This window comes from Boleophthalmus pectinirostris, unplaced genomic scaffold (assembly GCF_026225935.1).
Source record: "Boleophthalmus pectinirostris isolate CB_2022bp ecotype Guang Dong unplaced genomic scaffold, ASM2622593v1 HiC_scaffold_5, whole genome shotgun sequence".
In the NCBI taxonomy this organism is placed as follows: Eukaryota; Metazoa; Chordata; class Actinopteri; order Gobiiformes; family Gobiidae; genus Boleophthalmus; species Boleophthalmus pectinirostris.
This window is the reverse complement of record NW_026571404.1, coordinates 34,104,465-34,124,287: the sequence shown is the minus strand read 5'-3', so window position 1 is coordinate 34,124,287 and position 19,823 is coordinate 34,104,465. Positions and strand designations below refer to the sequence as shown.

General features: G+C 39.3%; 2 protein-coding genes across 5 annotated transcripts in view; both read left to right on the top strand.

The window, feature by feature from the left end:
- Window positions 1–474: 474 nt before the first annotated feature.
- Window positions 475–8,314, top strand: LOC110164220 (phosphoglycerate mutase 1). The gene is made up of 4 exons (XM_020929261.2): window positions 475–739; window positions 2,832–3,106; window positions 5,278–5,458; window positions 6,536–8,314. Exons 1-4 carry the CDS (start codon window positions 601–603, stop codon window positions 6,703–6,705), a joined length of 765 nt encoding a protein of 254 aa, XP_020784920.1. The 5' UTR covers window positions 475–600; the 3' UTR covers window positions 6,706–8,314.
- Window positions 8,315–9,829: 1,515 nt separating this feature from the next.
- Window positions 9,830–19,823, top strand: part of slf2 (SMC5-SMC6 complex localization factor 2) — a 37,577-nt gene continuing 27,583 nt past the window's right edge. For 2 of the 4 annotated variants that reach the window (XM_020929216.2, XM_020929208.2), the window contains exons 1-4: window positions 10,542–10,767; window positions 14,774–14,873; window positions 17,291–17,433; window positions 19,281–19,516. In XM_020929216.2, coding sequence (XP_020784875.2) covers window positions 10,584–10,767; window positions 14,774–14,873; window positions 17,291–17,433; window positions 19,281–19,516 — 663 coding nt within the window. In that variant the 5' untranslated portion in view covers window positions 10,542–10,583. Of the gene's footprint in view, window positions 10,091–10,541; window positions 10,768–14,773; window positions 14,874–17,290; window positions 17,434–19,280; window positions 19,517–19,823 lie in introns of those variants that run through there. The other 2 variants (XM_020929224.2, XM_020929232.2) reach the window with 2 other exon arrangements.

Sequence of the window (19,823 nt, the reverse complement as noted above, 5' to 3'; positions counted from 1 at the left end):
ATCCCCGCCAATAGTAAAGAAAAAAAAATGCAGATTCAGAATCCCCTCAGATTATGATTGAGACGAGAATGTATAATGTTTCACGCTCTTTTCTCATTTTATTTATACCAACCATCCCAACCCAGGTGTGTCCCAGTTTAGAATTTGGAAAAATCTGTTCACCCTAAATAAAGCGTCACTCAGACACGGGTGAATGAAACTAAACACAACTCCAGGTACGTTTTTGAGGAGGTAACAGCATTATAACATGGCATAAAGCTCACAAGAGTCAATTTTGCGTAATATAGAAGCTTTTAAAAGATGGAACTTGCTCAATAAAACAGTCCTATGGTACAATGTACAGAATGAAGGTCACTGCACGGGCCCACCGCTACCGCCCACCGCTCCCATTGGTCAGTTTCAACGTCACAGCGAGCAGCGCCGCATCCGATTGGCCGCCGCAACCCGGAAGCAGGGGAGGGAACCAATGCCCTGATAAAAGCTCCCCGGCTAGCAACCAGTGGATCTCTCTGCGGCTCCGAACTGCTCATCCCGACCTCCTCTCAGCTTCATTCCACTTTATCCCAACTTAAAACTTCATCTAACTCATTCAAAACCGCAATGGCTGCTTATAAACTCGTCCTCATCCGTCACGGGGAGAGCAACTGGAACCAGGAGAATCGGTTCTGCGGATGGTTCGACGCGGATCTGAGCGAAACCGGAGAGAAGGAGGCGAGGAGAGGCGGCCAGGCCCTGAAAGGTGAAGTGTACCGGCGCGATCGTGCTCCAGGATCCGTCGTAACGTGTCTGGCATGCGGTAGAGAGCGGGCGATGGCGTTACAAAAGCTTCGTGTAGTCCTGAGTTGAGTCACGTCGATGATGTTGGCTGCGGGGACGTACGTGCGAAGGGGATGCTCCACTGTGGCTGCACCATGCTGTGGCACTGCTTATGTAACAGAACAGGACAGAGGAGTGATGAAACACACTAGAAAACAATAGAATAACATTATAATTAAGTAATCGGTGTGACAGGAGTGGGGAAATAAGAAGGGGAAACAACTATGGCATTGCTAAAACCTCTGAGAAGTCCATTTTGCATAATAGGTCTGATTTAAAGGTGTACAGTGTAACTTTTCTGGAGAAGAATCCCCTGCTTACTTGTTTCCATGGAGATTATTATTGCTTTGTCATGGAATGTTCCACAGTATGACATTAAACATACCACTCTTGCATCTTTTTATGACCAGGGCCTTGGCTTTGTGGTGTCACCTTCTTGTCTAATTGGTGCTATATTAGTTTAATGCCATGCTGTGGAATATTACAAAAACATTTCTATGGGGACAATAAAGTGTAATGCCTAGCTGTGAAACATTTCAGACCAGACCGAAGCATTGTACAGCTCCTGAGCCACATACGACCTTTTGGTTGACTCTGACCAGCCCGTTTAATATAATTTAGAATTAGAAAAGCAACATATTTTATAATTTTACCTCATGCATGGACTAAAGCTGCACTGCATTGCATTTTTATATGACAATTTTTAAAGACAACCTCACCAAACCTTTTTTATTGCTTAGTCATAACATATACTCTTACCAGAATTTCCAGCTTGTCAGAATGATGTTAATTACTGCTTTTTATATAGAAATACAATTAATATTATGCAGAATTGAGTTAAGTATTTTGGTCTGGCCCTCCACAATATTTTCTGTTTCTCATGTGGCCCCATGGAAAAAATGTATTGCCCACCCCTTTTATTAATGGTACATGTTTAGAGATAGGGTAGAGATAATAGTTAATAACAGATGGTGGGTAAACATAAAATAATCATAATTTTGACTTCTTTAACTTTAAATAGCTGGGTTTTAGAAGAAATCACAGTATTCTATAGCACAATAGCAATTAATAAAGATGGAGACAGCTAAAATTAAAAAAGTTATAATGCAAAATGATGTACATATACAAATACGTCACTTTCAAGAATCTGAAACATATCAATATTTATTAATTAATATTATGCTTGATATCTTCTATTAGACAAAATTAAGATGATAGAGTTGTAATGTTGTCTTGAGTATTTTAGTAGTTCTAGGAAGATTTGTACTCCTCCATATTGTCATCTTACCTCATCTTTATTTTAAGGCAATTTAAATGGAATACGTGGAGTGCAAGGAATTGAATAATTTAGGCAGAGGCTGTGCCATTGTAATTGTCAATGGTCAAGTTACAGTCTTTTTAATAAGAGGTCTTCAGCCAATCATTTGCTAAAAATGTCTGCTGAACTTATTCTCATCAGTGGGTGGGACAAAATGAATGTAACTTTTTTTAAATCCATGAAAGCAATTTCAGCAATGTTAAATATCGTGTTCTTTTAAAAGGATACCTAGACTGTTTGTTTGTCTTTTTGACCTTCAGGACTTGAGCTTGGCTGTTATCCAAACTCAGTCATTCAAAACGAGATTTTACTTTAGCATCATCAGGGTAAATAAGGTCACTGACAGACAATTAGGGAAAGCATCTGAATCCTTCTTGTACATCTGCTGTTTGTAGATGATTCCAGTCCAAAAATCTCCAACAATATACAGTATTAGTCAAATTTTGTCCTATATGCCCCCCAGAGGAACTGATATCTGATCCACCAAAATGTTCAAAATCAACGCCAATATCTGATACCGGTATCATACTGGTGCAACCCTAATCAATACTTGAAATTAGTATCTAGTTTCATTACTAGTTTTGGATTGATTAGTATCTGTTTTGATAATTTGAACCCTCATCTGATTCTACTTTTTCTTTGACGTCTCTACTGCACTCATCATCACTTTCTGACTTATTCCCTCCTCTCTCCACAGACGCCAACTACGAGTTTGACATCTGCTACACGTCTGTGCTGAAGCGTGCGATCCGGACCCTGTGGCACGTCCTTGACAGCATCGACCAGATGTGGGTCCCGGTGCACCGCACGTGGAGACTGAACGAGAGGCACTACGGTGGCCTCACGGGGCTAAACAAGGCAGAGACCGCCGCCAAGCACGGAGAGGCACAGGTCAAGATCTGGAGACGCTCTTTTGACATCCCCCCTCCCGTCATGGGCCCCGATCATGACTACTACAATATCATCAGCAAGGTGAGATTGTCCTATCACTAGTGTGTAAGTTAGCAAGATGGAGAAATGGCATCTGTGTGTGTGCTGTGTAAATATGTCTTATTGAGCAGAAGGAGATAGAATAGTTTTCAGAATCTAGAATAAAGTCTGTGAGAAAGAAACACATTTTTTGGTTCTGGAGTAGCTCTAAGATCAAGGTTCAGGGTTACTTTATTGGTACCAACAGGTAAATTTTGTTTGGCATTGAGTCAGCTCATTCATTCATTCATTTGCATATATACACACAAAAAGGAATGCTGAAATGTATATCACAAAAGTTTGTAATTCCAGTGTTATAACATGTCAAAGGGGCATCCATGAAGACAACATGGTTTTGTCTGGAATTTAGGATTGTCAGAAGTATCTACAATCCAATACTAATCAATACTAGAAGACCTAGTTCCAAAACTAGATACTCATTTGTGTCAATACTAAAAAACTCACATTCACAGGACAGAAACAGCCCTCTCCTTGAATAGTTTTAGAATGATCTTGAGCTGTATCAGTAAAAGTATTAGAGCACATTGACTAGCACACACCCATAGACCACTATATAGACCATTTTTTTAAAGTTACAACACCGTTTTCAGTACACTTGCAACTTCCACTGCAAAAGTAAGAAGATTGTTTTTCTCCTGTTAGGAAAATGACTAGGTGCTCTGATATTTCTATACATGTGAGGCTTGTGTTCAGCTCCGTGGACCCTATGTTTCCCCCCATTGTGTGGAGGAGCAGTTAATAAATGACTGAAGAGGACAAGGTTTGAGCTGTACAAGTTCAAAAGTTCAGCATTGTGCAAAGACCAGACAACCTGTGATCATACAATTACAAATACTGGCCAAAATGAAATTAATTAATATACATATTTTTATGTATGTTAGTATATTTACAAGTCATAATTCAGCCAAACCTACTTGTGTTGTTAGCTGGAGGTTTGATCATCATAAATGCAAAGTGTGAAAGGACATGTTATAATTTTACAAAGTAGATAATAAAAATGTAAAATATAGACAAGTAATAGACATGTTATTGTAAAATTTTACTACTTGTATTGTGATCTCTGTATTTATAACACTGTGTAACTTTTCGGTAGGTTGTTTGTCACCTGCTTGTTTCTATGGAGATGTCATTGCGTCACCTGGAATGTTCCACAGTATGACATTAAACAGCTCTATCTTACATTTATTTAATTACAGGTGGTTTTATAGCTCAAAAATACCCATAAAAACAGGCATTCTGGCTGTGAGCGGGGTCGCCTCTCCTTAAATCTGACGAGTAACTTGACCTTGTTTGGTCTCCATGAAGATAGAAAGGTTTAATGCCATACTGTGAAACATTCCAGACAAAGCAATAAAATCTCAAAGGAGAAAAAGCAGGTGACAGGCCTTTTACTGGAAAAATTACACAGTGCAGCTTTAAATAAGTTGTGTAGGGGTGAATAATTTGTTAAACTTATGTACTTGTGATTTCATATGACCAATGTTGTGCTTACAAATTAAATTAAATTTGCAATTTATGTTTTAATAAAAGGATTCTGTAAGTCCACAATTTCAATTAATCCATGATATTTGAGAAGATTGTAATATGAACTGCCAAACTAATACAAGAGTTACATTTCAGAATATGTTTGTACAGATCTAAAATACAGGGTTAGATTTTATACATAAATAGACAGGGTATTATGTTTGTGGAGGAAATGGTGGTACTTAAATTACAGCCTTTTCGATTTGTGAATTGTGTTGATTAAAAATAGCGATTTCGATTTGATTGCAGTTAATCTATGAGCCTTGTCATTTTGGTCTTAAAATTTTCATATTAACCCACTCTATATGATGGTGGTGGTTTTTTTAATTTCACTATTTTGTCCGTTAATAAATTCCTATTCCTAATATGGAAGTCGACTCCAAATTCACTCCTATAACTGCCGGCCTAGGTGAGCTTCATTTGACTTGGGTGAAATGCTGTGGGTGACCTCGTACTCCCTAAGTCTTAGTTCTTTATACAGTCTATGATTTTTATCTTATTTATTTTATGTTGCGTCATATTGTCAAATCAGATTCCCAGTTTGAAAATACAATACAATATAGTATGTTTTCTGACTTTTCTGATTCTGATGAAACCTCTTCGTCTCCCTCATGTCCTCTTCCGTACAGGACCGCCGTTATGGAGACCTGACCGAGGACCAGCTGCCCTCCTGTGAGAGCCTGAAGGACACAATCGCCCGTGCTCTGCCGTACTGGAACGAGGTCATCGCTCCTCAGATCAAACAGGGCAAGAGGGTGCTCATCGCCGCGCACGGAAACAGTCTCCGGGGCATCGTCAAGCACCTGGAGGGTCAGTACCAGTAACTCCTGCTTCTTATTCTTATCTTAGTTTTACAAGTGACTGAATGTCTGACTATACATAATAATACGTAGTAGTGACTATACATAATAATACAACAAAAAAATCTTCTTACCTATCGATCTTATTCCGGAAGTTGCTGTAGAACCCGCCATAGTCACTTGGGTTGTAGTATTTTGCACAGGGCTGCGGATCTTGAGAGAAAATAAGTTCTATATGGACTACCAAGCCATTTTAAAACCTCCCAGAGAATCACTGCTTCCTTGAGTTGTTGGTGCACATGAACATTGGACATTTTACACAAATCAACTTACTTTGTATCAGATTTTAGTGCAAAAACTACATGACAAAATGTTTTCTCACTGGGATGAATATTTGGGGAACATCACAATTTAAACAAAGTCCATTCATGTAACTAAAGCTATGTATAAAGGTATTATTTTTGTCCTGAAAGCTGTGGACTATTGCTGTTTAAATGGCAAAATCATCATATCTAAACCTGGGATGCCTTTAGCTGTCCTATACTGCTATTGTAATATAGTGGGCTGTTAGGCTTTATAGCACAGTTGTCATATGAGCTGGCAACACAAAATTGAAAACTCATTCAGCCATGTAGACAGTAGCTCAGAATCCTGCTCCCTGACATAGTGAATCAGATCCACTGACCCACAGGTTGGCGGTGCAATTCCAGCTCCCACAGTTGAATGCTGTTGTTGTGTCCATGGGCAAGACACTACACTGTGAATGAGTGATGTACAGCGCTTTGAGTGCCTTAAAGGTGGAAATTTGTTATATATAAAAATGTGACCATAAATGCTTATTTCAGTCTCTGCACTAGTATGGGTTGATATTGGGTTGATACTTAAATACTTAAAACCATAGTTTGTGACCAGCAGAGGGAGACATTCTGTTGTCTATAAAAGTGTTTTTATTGTCATTGTCTAAATTGGTATAGAGCATCAAGCCGTTTTTGTCTTCAAGATGTCCTGAATGCTGCAGCTATGTTTTTTTTATATTGTTTATATTGTCTGTTTTTTACTCTGCACTAAAGTTCTCTATCTGTCTTAGGCATGTCCGACGAGGCCATCATGGAACTCAACCTTCCCACAGGAATCCCCATCCTGTACGAGCTGGACAAAAACCTGAAGCCCGTCAAACCTATGCAGTTCCTGGGAGATGAGGAGACCGTGCGCAAAGCCATGGAGGCTGTGGCTGCTCAGGGGAAGGCCAAGAAGTAAAGCAGCCTGCTGATTGTTCTATAGGATTGTACACCGCTAAGACACATCAGAACAGAGTAGGGCAGAGACGAGCAGCTCTTAAGAGAATGTGAAAGGTAACTGTAACATTAGAGCACTTGTATTTTAAAGCTGCACTATGTAACTTTTTGGCTGGGGTCCATCACCTGCTTGTTGCTATGGATATGTCATTGCTCTGCCTGGAATGTTCCACAATATCTCATTAAACAGATCTACTTTACATTTATTCAATTACAAGTGGTTTTACAGCTCAAAATAACTAGGAAAAAAAAGATGAAAAGATTTAACACCATACTGTGAAGCATTCCAGACAATGCAATAACATCTCCACTGAGAAAAGCATTTGACGAACCCTCCACCAGAAAAGTTACGCAGTGCAACTTCAAGCATAAATTCTTCCATGTATATTTTGTTTTGTAAAATCTAGCAAATGTATTTTTATCTAAGAGTAGTAGGGCTGTAAGAAATTCTTGGTCGACTAAAAAGGGGGCTCTCAAAACTATTGCGTGTCTCTGTGTACAGTATCTGACCCAAACTGCACTCACAAGACTACTAAACTATTTATGCACATCAATGTATTTATATAAAGACAGATTAAACTTGTGAATCTTGTGAGTTTTATCTGCTTTTTATATAAATGGCAAAAAATACCAAATCTTCCGCTAATTCACTAAGTTCCCCTTTCTGCTGTTGTCCCATTTAAACTACAGCCCTAAAGAGTAGGCTATGTATTAAATGTAAACTCTGGAATAGTGTTAATTGATTAATAATTGCGAACATGCACTGTATTTTTTAATTGCTACTGATTAGTCAAAAGGAAATTTCAATATCATATTTATTATTTAATGTTTGCATCTGTAAGAAAATGCAGAAATCTAGTTGATGTTTTTTTTGCAATCTCTTGAGAGCCAGATAGGACCAAAAGGTCAGTTCATGTCTTAATACTGTTTAAATCATATTTTAAAGGTGCATTGTGTAACTTTTGTGGTGCAGGGTCCATCACCAGTTTGTCTCTAAATATGTTTTTGTTTTGCCGGGCATGTTCCATGGTACAGATTAAACTTATCTCAAGGGAGACAACTATAAGCTATATTACAGGTAAGATCTGTGAAGAGGCAACTTATTCTATTGTATTTTTTAGCAATACAAACACCTGTAATGAATAAATGAAGATGAAACAGATAGAACAGATGTGTTTAACGTCTTACCACGGAACATTCCAGGCAAAGCAATAACATCTCCATGGAGACAAGCAAGCGACAAGCCTTCCACCTTAAAAGTTACACAGTACACCTTTTAAAGTTGAGCTGTCAGTTACTTTTCCTTTGTCTGATTGTAAGTCTGTGCTGCTGTTAGTGTTGTAAACGGTCCATTGTTAGGGTTTTGGCATATGTTCTTATGGTGTTATTAAATTGTATGTAGATTTGGGGAACAACCCTAGACTGTATAAAGAATATAAATATACAGTATGGGAACAACATCTTAAACTTGAAACTATTCCTGTTGCTCACATAATATGAAAAGGTTAAAGATACCTGCTGAGTGTGCTTGACTTCTTGTCTCATTGTGCAATAAACATTATTACATGGCATCTGTTGTTTTACTTTAACTTTTTTTTTCAGTAAAATATTTTGGTGTGCATCATAATTCTGAATGACGCTGATCATTCGTGCACCACTCCCCTCCCTGCAAGACATATACACCACCCGCCTCACCCACAAAGACATCACAATTGTCAGTGTTGCAAGTTACCCAATCTTTTCAGTCTCCTGGGAGGAGGTACAGGACCCTGTGTTCCCGTAACACCAGACTCACTAACGACTTCATCCACCAGGGTGTTAGGATGCTGAACTCTCTCCCCTCCCTTACCACCATGCAGCCAGGAAGCTAGGAATCTGCATCTCCCTGAAGAACACTTGGACTTTTCCTTTTATTTTATTATTTGATGTAGAAGATTGAGAGCAAGAACATTTAAATTTTTCATATGTTCATATGGAAATTTGACAATAAACTTTTTGAATTTGAATTAGAATTTAATTGAAAGAGTAAAAGAGTATTTTCAAAAAGTAGTACTCAACTTAAAGAGTAACTTAAAGAGTAGCTCAGCACATAACATCTGATTGAAGTTAAATTAATTTGAAGATCAACACATTTTGTGCATTATTTAATGTTTTATTTTCAAAGGACAGACAAAAATTAGGAAACTGAATCATAGAATCAAGGAATGGTACAAGAAACACAAAAGTTCTGATCATTTCATATTGTCAATGTAAAGCTTTTGTCAATTGTAGACTTACTCACAGTGGGAAGAAAAGTTTTACTCAAGTAAGAGTACTGTAACTTCAATAAAAATATAACTCAAGTAGGAGTGAAAGTATGTTGCCAAAAAAGAACTCTGAAACTTTGAAATTACAAAGTTACTTAACTGAAAGCTATTGTGAACAATCATCTTATTGTACTCATTTCATACATAATGCTTACTACAGTGCAAAATGTTCTGTTCAGTGGCCTTGAATGATACTTTCTACTGTTCTATGATACAAACTGCAGAATCTCCAGAAGATGCCCAGACCCTCAGACTGTCAAAAAACCCATGCTGGATACTTATAGACCCTCTGATATTTTTTTTCTTTTTGCAAAGATACAAATCAACATCTCAGTTTTGTTTTGTTTTTTGTTGTTTGTTTTTTTTTGTCATACACTGTACTTATTATTTTTTATTTTTTTATTATTAATTTGTTAACTGTTAGCCAGTTGAGGTGGCTCGGGCATCTGTTCCGGATGCCTCCTGGGCGCCTCCCTCGGGAGATGTTCCGGGCATTTCCCACCGGGAGGAGGCCCCGGGGAAGACCCAGGACACACTGGAGGGACTATGTCTCTCGGCTGGCCTGGGAACGCCTCGGGTCCCCCCGGAGGAGCTGGAGGACGTCTCTGGGATGAAGGAAGTCTGGGAGTCCCTGCTTAGGCTGCTGCCCCCGCGACCCGGCCCCGGATAAGCGGACGAAAATGGATGGAAGGATGGATTTGTTAAAACCTTTTTTTTTTTTTTTTTTTTTTAATTTATCATTATTATTTTTTTAATTCAGTCTGGATTTAAACACTGAGGGATCAAATTACATTAAATGTAACACTATTATTAATATGAAAGGCTATATGTGATTTGTAGGCGTTTTTCCTCCAGGCTTAACACCAACTCCCATGATCCCCTTCTCTTCAGTCCGGTCATTCTCCAGGCGGGAGAGATGTTTTCCTTCCTGCGATGTTTTAGCACTGAATCCTTACTTATTTACATGCTTTAACTAACGTTTGCGTTTATTTCTTTACCACGCAATATGACAAAATCATCAAAAAACCACAGAGACTACGGGTAAGAGCCATCAGAGCTAATCTACAACACTTACAAACTGCTAAAGCTAACATGCTAACGTGAGCTAGAGTGGCCACTTCCTGAAAATACTTTTTTATTCAAATGCATCAAAAAGAATCATTTTATGTTTTAGTATGACATGCATCCATTACCATATACATAACATGAATTCATAACGTGAATTGTCATTTATAAAAGGCATTTACATAGTTTTCTAGTGAAGTTTACCAACTAGCCTAATGTTTAGCACAAAAATAGCTAAAGTGATTGAAGCATGAGTTAGCTAGGGGATTTTATGACACATTGCCCCTTTGTTCTGCACATCTAAACAACTAACACGGGTGAAATTGGAGAACAAAACCCGCAACAGTGCGACTAGGGGAAGCGGTGCTGTCATGTTGTGATTGGTTTGTCAAAAAGCGTGCGTCCTCCCATCGTTAGCTCACTTGAAACTTCACCAGCGCGCTCCAAACGTTCAAAGTCTATCTGAGGCATGCATGAAACAGTTGCCATGGAGCCCAGCTTAAATTTTTCGGATTATTGTTATTATTATTACTATTACTGTAGTTACTATGGTTATCATGGATACAGTAATGCGTTTTTAAATGCACATACAGATGACAATTCGTCTTCTGATTGCAGGATACTCTCTGAACATTTCTCTCCAGGGAGTAAAGGTGAGTTTAATTTATTGTACAGTGAGGTCAATATATAAAGTCGTTGCAGGGATTTTTGTCCATACATGCCCTAAAGGGTGTGCGAACGGTAATGCTAGCAATTAAAACGAGCCAGCTCACGCTTGCAACCAAATAAACCAGCACGATTCATTTCAGACTTGCAGAACAAGTAGAGAAATTATTATGGTTATAAATGTGGTTTTGTATAAGTAAAACACAAAATGTTAGCTGACATTACAATTCAATCAAATCAAATCAAAATTGCAGTTTGAGTTGGCACACAGGATGCAACCTTTGTTCTATCACTATGGTAGAAAAATGTTGTTGCGCCTGTAGTTTAGACCAGTACTTCATGTTTGGAAATGCTTGCAATTCTTTAGTTGTGTTAGAGTTCAGACTTCAGTCTTCTCTCAAATGTTGTCAAATGCTCCTGGAGTTGTTTACAGTGTACACTGGAACTGAAACAAACTTAACTGCAACTCTGTGTGTGTGTGTCTGTCTGTCTGTGTTTGTGAGAGAGACAAATGGCAAAACTTAAAGAAATGCCATGCTTTCCATTCCAAAGACTAAAGACATTACATAAAGGCATACCACAGCGTTGACTGTAGATCTGACTACTACATGTAGGCACTAGGCAGTAATGGGACAGTCTCCCAAAGATCTTGATTAAATTAAACCACAATGAGCTGCCCAGCCCTACAAGACACTAACAACAGAGCTTGGCATTGTGCTGTATTTAAGATGCTAAATGCGAAACTTGGAAGACTTTTGAATGGTCTGGTAATTGCTCGTAAAATTTTAGGGAAAAAATTGTAATATGAACTGAATACAAGAATCACATTTCAGAACATGTCTGTACAGATATAAAGTACTGGGTTAGCAGTTTTTATGTTGAATAAAACCGGATATTGTATTGTTTGTGGAGGTGTTAGAACCCATTTGTAGCCTATGGTAGAAAGGAAGTAACATAAATAACCAAGATGTGAAACCGTGAATTTTAAGCGGTTATTATTATTTACCGTAAATGAAGGCCCAGTTTTTGACATAAATAAATACAAATAAATTATAACAAAGGGAAAATCAAGTGTACAATGAAAAGACTCCTTAATTAATAAGTTGTGTCCTCTAGTGTCTCGAGTTGTAATTACAATGAACAAAAGGCACACTGACACTTTAGTTCAGCCTCGAGGCTCAGACGGTTGCAGACATGGGAATGGAGGAGCAGGAAGGTGATACGCCAACCACAGCAGCAGGTATCACGAGCTAATCCATCAGTCAGACACCAGGACTCAGGCAGCATATTTCAAAAGGCAAATGGTTGTAATGGCAGGAATTTATGGCACTTCAAAAATTGCAGCTTATTCGAATTGTGTCTGTTCAAATCACAATTTTGATTCAGTTGTGATTGTGATCCTGCAGCCCTAATCCATAACTCTTGTTTACTTTTCATATTGTTTTGCTTAATGTGCCTTTATGGTGGATATTGCTTATAGTTGTGTTTTGATAGTTAATCCTAAGGTGACAGGGTAGACAATCCTTATAGAAATGTCCCAGTTATCCCTTATAATTTGTTACCCACCAGCAGTAAAGGGCCAACATTTTGCCCTTTTTTAGCTGCAATACAGAAAACCATGCTTGAAAAATAAGCATGAGGAAAAAAAGCAATGACAGAAATCCCACAGATTAAATACAGGCACACATGTGAATCGAGGAAAAAAAAAATTGAGGTTTAGCGTTCTTTTCAGTTTTATTATTACCAACCATCTAAACCTGGGTGTGTCTCATTTTTTAATTTTGAATATCTGGTCACCCTAGTCAATCCCAAACTCTATACGGGCCTAAAACAAAGCACAAAGCAAGAATATTATGAGTTCATCTTGAAAACTGGTTGGAATCCTTCAAAAACACATCCAAAAGTCCCTGGAGTGAGGTATTTCATTATTCCCCTGTCTCACTTTTGCCAGAGCAGCCTGACTTGTCATGCTAGTTTTTATAACAGGTGCATCAGTAAACAAATTTGAACTGAAAAGCAGCACTCTTCTTTAAAAACAAACATTGTCCGTATCCCTGGGGCAAGTTATCTCAGTTCACCTCATCGTGTCTTCCAGATCACCTGCTGTAATTCCATGTAAATTCTCGCAAAAAACTCCGAGTATAAATCTAACAAAGCCTCTAACATGAGATGACATCAGCTACAAAGTATCAATAACAAGTGAGCTGCTGTGCTGCTAAACAAGTCCTATAGAATAACATTACAGCCACAAGCTACCAAGCTACTTTTTTGTTCTAAATTCAAATACCGGTACCTAAACAGATCTGTGATCTGTTGAACATTCCTCCATAGACCTGCATGCAGAACAAACTCTCAGTGTGATGTCATTGCAAAGTATCTATATTTTACCACCCTCTTAGCCTCTTAACCCTGACAAAAATGTGTGATTCCTTCAACATCACAAAGGACAGAATAGAACCTGCTCTTAAAGCTCACATGAGTGACATAATTACATAACGTATGATCTAAGTCATATTATGATGTTACCTCATCAGAAACATTCCTACAGCTTCATGACATCACTAAGTGGAAAAGAGCATTTTGAGCTTTGGAGATATAGACAGATTAATTATGCAAGGTTACTCAAGCATGTGTGTGTGAATGAAACAAAACACAACTTCAGGAATATTTCTGATGAGGTAACATCATAATATATGGTAAATGGTCAAATTTTTCTATAGCGCTTTTCCACCTTCAAGGTGCTCAAAGCGCATTACAGCAAGGAACCACTCACCCATTCACACACCAGTGTATGCAGACACTGTGGACAAGGTGGGTTAAGTGTCTTGCCCAAGGACACAACGCAGCATTCATCTGTGGGAGCTGGAATCACACCAGCCAACCTGTGGGTCAGTGGATCTGACTGCTCAACCTGTGATGGTTTTTTTTTTTTGTCGAGAGCTGGAATCGAACCGCCAACCTTCAGATCAGTGGGCAAATGCTCTACCAACTGAGCTACTACCGCCCAATAGTTGTGTTTTGTTTCATTCACACACACATGCTTGAGTAACCTTGCATTATTAGTCTGTCTACATCTCCAAAGCTCAAAATGCTCTTTTCCACTTAGTGATGTCATGAAGCTGTAGTCTTCATGTTTACAGCTACCTTTTACCTTTTGTTCAGTAGAGATCATTTCCAGGTCTGAAATGAACCATATGATTCTAGTGAAGGTGTGTGGAGCTTAAAAACACAATGGAGCACTTCCTGTATTGGAGTATTACTGCATGTCATCACAAGGCAGAAAAGAGTGTTTTCTGTTTGAGAGAAGAACTCAGCCTAAATATGCAGGGTTTGCGTGTTCAATATGTGTGAATGAAACAAAACACAACTCCAGGCATGTTTGTGATGAGGAAACAACACTGTAAAATAGATGAGAAACCACAAGAGATTGAAGTCCAGTCTAGTTTTTGCCAGACCCAATGTTGGCTGTGTGTCATATGACTTGGATATCTACCACTGACTTTTATGTACACAGGTAGTAGTACATGATGTTCTCGGCTTTAACAGATTTGGTGATGGTTAGTGCAGTCTGTTAACTATGTGGTGAAAAGCCCAGATGTACTAAACACTTTTCAGGGGCCAAGCAGTTGTGATTAGATAATTTTATCTTCTTCGTGGAAAGAGGTGAGATGTGTCCTAAAGTCTGTAAAAGGGAACCCAACATGCTTTTATAATTGAAGATAAGCCCATGTTAAAATTATTAAAGATTTAAGAAGAAATTTCACTGTTTTTCTCCCAGTTTGGCCAGTCTGTAGGTAGGGATGGAAAATGACACTTATTTCCTTTTCCTTTGCCAAAATCAGCCTGTAAATAGTCTTATTACATCCAATTAAAGGCCCAACCAGGATATCGACCCCCAGGGAATTTACTTCAAAGTATTAGTAATTCAATTGTTAGCATCATTTAGCATTTACTTAAGAAATCCTAACATGAACCCTCTTGTCTCTGTTCCAGTGAGGGACCTTTATATTCCGCAGCACAGCCCCGCCTTCACTCAGGAGACCCCAATGAAGCCTTCACAGATCCCCAACCGCTTCCCCCACCAGCCTCACAGGTAGGTCTGCTAAAAGTCACTTTTGGACTTACGCCATGTCTCACTTCTCTTTCCTCGCTTCCTTCTCTTTGAAAGGGAGGAATAAACATGAGGGACGTTTCAAGTGTCAAATTTTATTGGTTTTGATTCTCCCCGTGTCTCCTCTATGGGTGGGACTTCCTCATCTATTTCCTGCAGAATCGAGGAGTGGAACCAAGGAGGAGGAAGCGAGGAAAGAGAAATGAGATTCTGCCATAGATTTACACTTAAAGGTTGTATAGAGGATTTTCCAAGGAACGAGAAATCCAGCGACTGTTTGTCCTTTTTCAAATATTGCGCATGTGTGAAACCACCCCCCCTCCCCCACAGCTCCCTATGTAGAAACGCCTCCTCCCGCTTCCTTCTTACGCCAGAAACAGGTTGGTTTTTAGAAAACAAGTACTCATCGCTGCACATGACTTGTAAACAACTAACTATAGTGTTGGTTATGCAAGGCGAAGAAGTGATGAGCGGGGGGAGGGGGTGCGCGGAGAAGAAGTGAGAAGCGGGGGGAAGAGCGGAGCGGGGAGAGGTGAAAGGAGAGGGGAGTGGTGCGAGGAGATTCTGTGCGCAGAGAAGTGAGGAGCAGGGAGAAGAACGGAACGGGGAGAGGAGCAGGAAGGGGTGCGCAGAGATTCCGTGCGAATGAACTAGCTACAACACGCAGCGGCAAGCGGGCTCTTTCTTTGCATTGAAAATTACGTTTTCAGGCATAGGATATCGCATTCGTGTCTTGAAAAACATTTGTCTAGCTCTTGGAAATAAAGTACGTTTTCATAATAAGCAGAAGTTACCTGTCCAGAAGTAATTTGGCGACCAGTGTGTCAGTCTTTAGACCCTTCGTCTGCTTCAGTCGCACCATCGCTGGAATGAATCTCCAAGAATCACCTTAGTTTGGCTTCGCTGCTTTTCCCCTTGTCTTCTTCTTTCAGCGACCTCAAAAACGGACTTTCTTTTGCGGCTAACTGCTCCTGGATTCTTGTCTGCCATTGCAACAAACTTTGTGCTAACTGCGAGGAAGATATAGGTCAAAAAAGCCGCTAAGAACTGTTGCGTTGGTGGAGTAAACAGCGTCTGTGCGTCTTGCATCTGTGGACTGCGTGACAGGCGTACGTAAACCACGTAATGGTAGCATGCAGGCAAGTCAGTTACGCTAGAAATGTAGGGAGTTTGATTGACAGCCTGTCAGCTAACAGATAACGAGGCAGTGTCGTTATCTATTGGCAAATGTTTAGGTGGCCCCACCACGTCCAGAGTTGATGAATTTTTATTCTCTTTTTTTTGGTCATCATAATTACAAGGCTACTGTGTCTCTATAATGCTATCATTGACAATTTGAAAAATCCTCCATACAACCTTTAAGCCATGCTCACACCAAACCGGACTGAACCAGGACTGAACCAGGACTCAGTCCCGGTCTCAGTCCCGGTCTCAGTCCCGTCTCAGTCCCGGTCTCAGTCCCGGTCTCAGTCCCGGTCGATGTAGTTCAAGTCTGCCATTTTTCAAAATGAAAACAGATGCAGAGGACACCGTGCAGCCGCACTTCTGGAGTGAATAGAGCGGATTTACTTGCCCGACCAAATTCCCAAACTCAAGAGACCAGGACACGTGAATGAAGCGAATGACTTAAGAGTCAACCGGCAAACTAGGGTCATTTGATGCGATTTATTCGTACCATTCGTGTTTGGTGTGAGCACGGCTTTAGACAAACTTTATTGATCCACAACGGAAATTATTTGGACACAGTAGCTCACACATCACAATATATTATAATAACCAAGAGCGAAATATATCAATGTTAATATTAAATTCAAAATAAGTAGCAGAAATAACAAGAGACTGGTTTCAAATAAGGCATACCAATTATATACATGGTATAGTATGTACAAGTAAAAATAAAATATATACAGAAATATTATATACACTTTTATTTATTCTACGCTCTATGGCTTTAAGAATTTAATAAGAATTAAGAATTAAATTTTATGTGGCTAATTTTTTGTTAACTCTGTTACATATTTGTTACAACTCAGGCCTTTATAACAATACAGTATATTTAAAAATAGGTTTACTGGGATTTTTCTGCCGGGAATGTTCCACAGTATGGCATTAAACAGCTTTACCTTACATTTATTCAATTACAGGTGGTTTTATTGCTCAAAAATACCTAGAAAAACAGGCATTCTGACTGTGAGCGGGGTCGCCTCTCCACAGATATGACCTGTAACTTGGTCTGGTTTGGTCTCCATGAAGATAGAAAGGTGTAATGCCATACTGTGAAACATACCAGACAAAGCAATAACATCTCCATGAAGAAAAGTGTTTTGAGGACCCCTCCACCAGAAAAATGACACAGTGCACCTCTTAGAGTTGTTTCTCAAATTGTGTTATCTCGACAGGCCTACGTACGGGAACTCTCTGCACTACGGCGGCCCAGAGCAGCACCACAGACAGAGGCAGCGCTTTGGCACCAACCCCTGTCACCCTCCACGCCCTCCAGGACCCCACCACTATCACCCATCACAGCACCAACACAGCTACGGTATGGATGGGACAGTAAATAATATCGTGTATCATGACTAAAAGGGTAGATATTAATCATTTGTGGGACATTTATACACTACCAGTCAAAAGTGTTAGAACATCAGTTTTTCCACATTTTTACTGTTTACTGTTTACTGTTTACTGCTGACCAAAGCGTATTCTAAACTTTTGATTCATGAAAGTGTCCACCTTTGGCAGATATGACAGCTCGTGGCATTCTTTTGTGGCAGTCGAAATCAAATATTGTTCAGAAAGTTCTTCCCATGTATGTTGCAGAAGTTCCCATAAATGTGTGGCACTTGTAGGTTGCTTCACTCTTCTGTCCAGTTCATCCAAAAACAGCTCAGGGGGGTTTAAGTCTGGAGACTGTGCTGGACACTCCATGTTTTCAAGCGCACCATCTTGTTCTTTTTTCCTGAGGTAGTTTTGGCCTTGGACCCATGGTTTGTTATTTTTTTATCTTTTTTTTTAGCCTGACTGTTCAGTTCTTACCTTTTGTACCATTTCACGCTGTTCATTAGACGTGAACGACTTGAATTGAAAGAAATAACTGGAAAAATTAGGATGTTGTAAAACTTTTGATTGGTAGTGTATAATCGTGTTAATTGGCAATAAAGTTAATCACCATTGTTTCAGTGGTTCGAAAAAAGACGCTTATCCATGATGTTCTTTTGTAGATCATTGTGGTTTCACTTATAACAAAGTACAATACTATGAGAGTTGTTTAAATGTGCATTATGTAACTTTTCTGGTGGAGGGTCTGTCAAACCCTTTTCTTCATGGAGATGTTATTGCTCTGTCTGGAATGTTTCACAATATGGTATTAAACCTTTCTACTTTTATGGATATCAAACCAGATCATGTTACCGGTCAGATCTGTGGGGCGGTGACACCATTCACAGTCAGAATGTACTTTTCTCTATATTTTAAAGTTATAAAACCACCTGTTTTTGAATAAATGTAACGTAGGCCTGTGTAATGTCATACTGTGGAACATTCCAGGCTGAGTAGTTACATATCCATAGAAACAGGCAGGTGACGGACCCCCAACCAAAAAGCCACATAATGCACCTTTTAAATATGTAACTTATTCATAATAAAATCATTCATATCCATAAGATAATATCTCCAACCTTTTGTGTCTGGTGAGCTACCTTTACAAAATGAAAATGCCAGAGAGCTACCCATTTTTGTGGTTGCAAGAAATTGATTTGATATAAGAGGGCAAGCCTTAGAGCTACAGTTAGATGCCAATAAAACATCAAACCATTATTAGTGCACAAAGGTCAAAATAACACATTTACAGTGGTAATTAATCAAATTTCAGTTATTTAGTACAATATGTATAATTCAGAAATCCTTTGCCAAGCTACTTGTAAAGGGGTAGAGAACTACTGTTAGCTCCCAAGCTACAGGTTGGAGATCCCAGCCATAAGGTGTATTGTACAACTTCTCTGGTGGAGAGTCCGTCACTTGCTTGTTTCCATGGAGATGTTATTACTTTGCCTAGAATGTTTCATGGTAAGACATTAAACACATTTATTCATTATGGGTGTTCCTATTCCTCAAAAGTACAATAATTCTCTCTGTGAAAAGGGTAGCAACTCCACAGATCTGACCTGTAATGTAACCTGTACTTGTCTCCCTTGAGTTGGGCAGATTTAATCTTTACTGTGGAACATTCTAGACAAAGCAATAACATCTCCATGAGGAAAAGTATTTAACGGGCCCTCCACTGGAAAAGTTACACAATGTGCCTTTCATAATCATGATCATAATCATAAATCGATATTATTTTATCCATGATAATCTTGACACCAAATTTTAATATCATCCCATGCCCAGTCTACAATCCGCCCAGCCGGAGAGATGGTGAAAACTACAATAACCAGCCACAGCAGCACTGTCCCAGAGCGCAGGCGCCGCATGGACCTGTTCCCCAGTGGCGCCCTGTGACCCTGCACCCTCCTCCTCAGAGCATACCTGTCAATCACGTAAACTACACGAACGGGCACGCCATGTTTCCTTACAGAGACCCTCCCAAGTCCACAGAAGTTGTACAGGACAAACCCAGAGACAAGGTATGTCCTACCCCCATTACCATGATATCCACGTTTGTGTTCAGGTGGTTAGTTTTAAAGGTCCTATATTACACAAAATTGACTCTTGAGCATTAAGACATGTTATAATGTTGTTACCTCCTCAAAAACATACCTGGAGTATTGCCTTTAGTATTAGTCAGTTTACATCTTCAAAGCTCAAAATGGTCTGTTCCACCTTGTGATATCATTAGTGGTAGTATTCAAGTTAACAGCTACGTTTTAAGTTTTTGTGCCACAGAGATAGACAATTCCATTGCTGAAATTATCCACATGTTTCAAGTGAAGG